At 44.8% G+C, this 6,000-nt stretch overlaps 1 protein-coding gene across 4 annotated transcripts in view; it reads left to right on the forward strand.

Moving 5' to 3' along the window:
- PTPN3 (protein tyrosine phosphatase non-receptor type 3) overlaps window positions 1-4,735 on the forward strand; it is a 122,713-nt gene extending 117,978 nt beyond the window's left edge. For all 4 annotated transcript variants that reach the window (XM_030823533.1, XM_030823426.1, XM_030823467.1 and 1 more), the window contains one exon: window positions 839-4,735. In XM_030823533.1, coding sequence (XP_030679393.1) covers window positions 839-916 — 78 coding nt within the window. In that variant the 3' untranslated portion in view covers window positions 917-4,735. The remainder of the gene's footprint in view (window positions 1-838) is intronic.
- Window positions 4,736-6,000: the final 1,265 nt, after the last annotated feature.

Genomic DNA, 6,000 nt, shown 5'->3' on the forward strand with positions numbered 1-6,000 from the left:
ACCCCATCTCTACTGAAAATACAAAAATTAGCTAGTCATGGTGACATGTGCCTATAGTCCCAGCTACTTGGGAGGCTGAGGCAGGAGAATCACTTGAACCTGGGAGGTGGAGGTTGCAGTGAGCCAAGATTACGCCACTGCACTCCAGCCTGAGTGACAGAACAAGACTCCGTCTCAAAAGCCAGATAGATGATAGATAGATAGATAGATAGATAGATAGATAGATAGATAGAAAGAAAGAATGATTGATTGGTTGATTTTCCTAGCTGGAGAAGCTCAGTCTAAATGCTTTTATCCCCCCTGTATACTTTGCTACAATGTTTCTTAGGTATTTGCTAAGATAAGTGACTGTATCCTGCAGAGCCTCTTTCAGTGGCTCTGCTTTGTAAAACACAATCCAGACTCCTTACCCCAACACAAGGCGCCCACAGCCAGGTCCCAGCCCACCTGTGCAGCTCCTCCTCCTCCTCCACATGCCCAGGTGTTGAGTTCAGGATCAGGCTCCCTGACCCCATTTCTCAAAATGGGCTCTTACTGAGGCTTCCACACTTCCACTTACAAGAACAGCCGCCCCGTAGGGACCTTTGCTCCTTCCCGACTCCCCCAGACTGCCAGTTCCTCCGCCTGTCATGTTTCCATGACACTTTGTCCATCCCTCTCTGGAAGGGCCCCCTCCCCACATCATATAGGAACTAGGGCTTCACAGGTGTACCTGGCCTGTGGCCCAGAGTTGGCACTCAGGGAATATTTACAAATGCTGCAAAAGACCCAGAGGTACAGGGTGGTAGGCAGCATTTCCAGGAGCTACAGGACTTGACAGCTTTTTTTTCTTTTCCAGAGCCAGTACAAGTTTGTGTGTGAAGCGATTCTTCGTGTGTATGAAGAAGGTTTAGTCCAAATGCTGGATCCTAGTTAAGACAACTGTGAAAACGTTCATTCCTCTTTCCCAAGGGCATCCTCCTTGAGAGAGGAGGACAGACCTCTCTGGAAGCAGCAAGAGGAACCAGTAGCTGTGGGAAAGGAATGGGCACCTCTGAACCCAGGCACTTTAAACTTCTATAGAAAAGATATCGTGTACATAGGAACTGGTGTAGATAAGCATGCAATTATGGCATCATTTAGGCCTGTATTTCTATGGAAAGATACAAAAAGGATCTCAGTTTGGGGCCTGTCCTAATGCCTTCTTCCCTAACATCACCACACACACCCCTGTTGGCATCCTGGAGCAATTGAGACCGGACACCCACAGAGCTGATGACCTCCCAGCAACAAGATGGTGTGATTATCTCGGGTCATTTGGATGTTTTGTTTGTTTCTGTGTGTCAGACTGTAAGGGCTGAGCTTTCTGTGCGTCTAGGTGGAGCTGGAACAATTCAGATTCACCCGCCCTGATGCTAAGGAAACCCTGATGAATGTACTAGATGGCAGGGCACTGGGGGTCAGGCTGAAGGCTGAGCAACACCTCTCTGCCCTCCCTCCCTTTGTCCCATCTCCCAGCGACTTCCAGTATTCATGTTTCTGAGAATTGTGTCCCTCTTCAGGTTCCCTCTTGGTGCCTGATCTGGATTAGTAATGTGCATTCAGGTGAATTTTCCGCTGAAGCTCTGAGAACTGGTACTCTCAGTGTGTTCTGGTCATCTTGTGGCTTAGTTGTAGAAGCAGGTGTGTCTCTTGCCTCTGCTTGCCTCCTTCTGCACACTCAGCACCCAGGACTGGAATCACTGACTACTGAATCTCCTACATGTATTGCTGCTATTTCAAGCTCCTCCACTTGAAACCTTATGATTTTCTCAAGGGGAGATGGGACGGTGTCATCTAAATATTCCGAATGTTTGGCCTTCTGAGAAAAGAGCTTCTAGTAATTGAACCATGGGAAACCCAGCTTCTGGAGGGTTGGCCGCGGGGGCGTGTACATGTGTGTGCCCAGGGGTGAGTGTTTCTCAGGATTCCTAACGATTCAAATTACCGTTGAGTATATATAAAGAATGAGTCTCTGTATAGAAGAACAAATGTGTGCATTCACCCCCAGTCACAATGGTCTCCATTGCATTTCAAAGGAGAGGATCAGACTATCTGAATATAAACACAATCCGATGTTAATTTATTCTAAGAACACCATCATTTTGATTGTCCTAAAGAATTCTGCCTTTGTGAATACTGTGTTAAATTTTTTTAAATTTGTGACAGGATTGTAGCAAATTATTATTTAAGGAAAATAAATTGCATAAACATTTAATGTGGTATTTTTAAACAGCGCTTTTTATGTACTCAGAAGAGGAAGTTAAGCCAGGTTCTTAATGGTATTTATAGAAAAGATGTTTTCATATTATAATGCACATAAATGAAGCCATTTTGATATTCAGCAAATTCGGTGCCAGTTGAATAGTTTGCTGGTAGCAAGACAGATAAAGACCTATATGGGAGGTTCTTTAGAGCTAGCATGTTTACTTGGCATACTTTCTGTCTTTTCCACATGGATATTTTACTGCTAAATGGCAGAAGTGAGAGGGAGATGTCACACAGTACCATAACCCCATACTGAAAACAAGAAACCACCAGAAAGTTTGCAGCTAAGGGGCAGGGCATTCAGTTCCTACGCCCACTCAGCACTAACTACTTGCGGGCCTGGTCGCTTAGAAGCTCCACCTCTCTTTCATTATCTATAAAGTAAAAACAATAATTAGGACTTTAGTTTGAACGTGGAGATTGAATAAGATCACGCTATTCGTGTGACTTTTTATCGGCTAGAACAGCAAGAGACACTGCTGTGGGTGAGTTACTTAAAAAAGTTTAGTTATCAGTGATTAGCCCAAAAACACATCAGTCAAAAGTAGAATCCACTGGGTTTTTGTTTCTCTTTTTAGAGACAGGGTCTCACTGTTGCCCAAGCTGGAGTACAGTGGCATGATCATTGTTCACTGCAGCCTCAAATTCCTGGGCTCAAGCAATCCTCACACCTCAGCCTCCTGAGTAGCCGGGACTATAGGCGCATGCCACCTCACCTGGCTCTTTTTATTTTTTTTTTTGTAGAGACAGGATCTTGATGTGTTGCCTAGGCTGGTCTCAAACTCCTGGCCTCAAGTGATCTTCCCACCTCGGCCTCCAAAACTGTTGGGATTATAGGCGTGAGCCACTGCGCCCAGCCTGAGCTTTTATGAGAGGAAAATGGAAAATGCTCTTCTAGAAGAGAGAGAACAAGAGCACAAAATAATCTGGACTCACAAAAATTCAGCAAGCTCCAAGAAAGCGGGGGGATGGAGGGAACGCTGGCATATATTTAAATGCCATTAGGATATTTAGCAAATCATTACTGTTTGGTAAAAATGCATCATCACCTGGTGTGCAAAATGCTTGCAGAGTAGTCTAAATGTCTTTGGAGATGGGTGTTTTACTGTTTTTTTCCAAAAACAAATTGTTTATTATGGTTGCAGAAATGCGCCCATTATGGTCACATAAATTTCTAAAAAGCCTACCAGAGGTTGCAAGCAGTCTTTTCTGCCACTGGGCAGGCCAGCAGTTCAGACCCAGCAGAGGTTGCCGGGAACAAAATCCAGGAAATACTGGGAAGAACAAGACAAGAGAATTATCTAAAAGAGCAAACAATTCAAGTAAATCCTGTAGCTATTACCAATTAAAATCCGTAGCTCAAGATTCCTGTTTCACCACCTTATACACTTAAGCAATTATACTTAAGCCTTTTTTTAGTCCTAAGTGAAGAACTGCATCGGAATCAGGAGAAATATTTTGCCTGGGAAATTTGGCTGGATATGAATGGAGAAGACATTTACATCCTACGTTCTGGCACTTTCTGAAAGATCTAATTAAACACGTTGATGTGCCAATTTAATCAAGATGAGAGATCCCTGCTGGTGTCACCCTCTAGAACCTGCACTTGGTGTTTTGACTTTCCAGAAGAAAAAATGCAACTTTGGTTAGGGGGCAGTGGTTGGATCACACACTTGTACTGGTCTTTCGTTTCTTACCACAGTAATTCATATTTAAATATGCTTTTAGATTAGTGTGGACACTATTGCTGCTGTGTTGCTACCTAACCTTTTTTTTGGGGGGGGTACCTCAGAAATGGGCATTTGAGGACAAGCGAAAAAGCCCTCTTCATCCTCTAGAGGCAACAAAGAGGCAGCAGAAATGGGGAAAGATTGTGAGAGGCAGGGCTGGGGTCTAGACCTGGATTTAGGCAAGATATGTTGCCCTCAACCCTGAGTTTTCTTATATGTAAAAAGGGAAGGTTGGGCTGGACAAGAGGAGGTCAAGATTTGCCATTCTGGGAGCCTGATATTCCAGAGAATCAAAATTAATCCTAAACCAAAGCTTTATGGCTGCTACAGAGACGTGTCACATTTCTGTGACTTATCACCAAGAGTTTGTCCCTCAGAGTTTGGCGCTATTGAATGCAAAGACAAGGATGGCCGCCCTCTGGTTCTTGCCTGTTGTCCTTGGCTGAGAGCAGTCTCGATAAAGATGGCAAAGATTCTGTGACCTCAGACTGGGGACCAAACGCTTGGGAGTCTGATGGCCGGGCTGGGCCACCATTCTCATAGCTCTCATTCTGTTTGGAGCAACTAAAGGATTTGTGTGAAGTTATTTGGAAAAGGACCTTAACTGAGCAGCAATCTTTTTTCTGTATATTTGGAATGTTTTTCATTCTGACCTGTTCTGTCAGTGATTCTACTGAAAAACAATTTGATCAATATAAAAATGTTCAAGCTATGCAACACTGTTATTGTCTGTTGACATTTTTATTCTAATTGATTTCTGCAAATCTTTTCTTATTTGTGTTTGCTTTTTCTTTTCATTTAGAAATCAACTCTTTTGGAGGAGAGTGCTCTCCGCTCATCTCCACCTTCCCTCTGATCAGGAGCATGAACTCCCATCTTGGCCTTGTCCTGGGGTATTAGTCCATTCTCTTGCTGCTAATAAAGACATACCTGAGACTGGGTAATTTATGAAAGAAAGAGGTTCAGTGGACTCACAATTCCACGGGGCTGGGGAGGCCTCACAATCATGGTGGAAGGCGAATGAGAAGCAAAGTCACATCTTACATGGTGGCGGGCAGGAGAGCTTGTGCAGGGGAACTCCCATTTATAAAGCCATCTGATCTCGTGAGACTTATTCACTACCACGAGAACAGTATGGGGGAAACCTCCCCCATGATTCAGTTATCTCCACCTGGCTCCACCCTTGACATGTGGGGATTAGTACAATCCAAGGTGAGATTTGGGTGGGGACACAGCCAAATTATATCACCTGGTGTGGCAAATTCTATATCCAAACTAGGTTCCACCATCCTGACAAGAGTAGCTTTCACATAGTACAAGTTCACCTTTTGTCCTGCAGGGCTGCCAGGGTGGCTTCATGGTTACCAGAGTACCACGTTCCTCCCCACTTGTTGCTCGGCCATCCTCAGTCTGCAGCTCCATCACACATTCCAGCTAGCAGGAGGGAGGCAAGGGGAGGAGAAAAGCATGATCCCTCCCTGGAGGGGGTGCCACCAGGGTATTGTACATCCTGTTGATCAGAACTTTGTCACAGGGACATACCTACTGCAAGGAAGAGAGTAGAGGGAAGGTCATTTTTATTCCAGGAAACCATGTGCCTAACAAATTCAGGGCTTCTATCTCTGAGAAACAAAATAATAGGTTTGAGGGACAATTAGTGCTCTCTGCCATCACTCAACCCTTTGGCTGTCCTTCTTTTGTGACACAGAATCCGCTCTGTTGCCCAGGCTGGAGTGTAGTGGCACAATCACAGCCTACTGCAGCCTTGATTTCCCAGACTCAAGCGATCCTCCTACCTCAACCCCCCTAGTAGCTGAGACTATAGACATGTGCCACCACACCCAGCTAATTTTTAAAAATTTTTGTCAAGACAGGATCTTGCTGTGTTGACCAGTTTCATCCCAAAATCCTGGGCTCAAGTGATCCTCCCATGTTGGCATTCCCAAAGTGCTGGGATTACAGGTATGAGGCACTGCACCTGGCC

The sequence above is a fragment of the Nomascus leucogenys genome, chromosome 1a (assembly GCF_006542625.1).
Source record: "Nomascus leucogenys isolate Asia chromosome 1a, Asia_NLE_v1, whole genome shotgun sequence".
NCBI lineage: Eukaryota > Metazoa > Chordata > Mammalia > Primates > Hylobatidae > Nomascus > Nomascus leucogenys.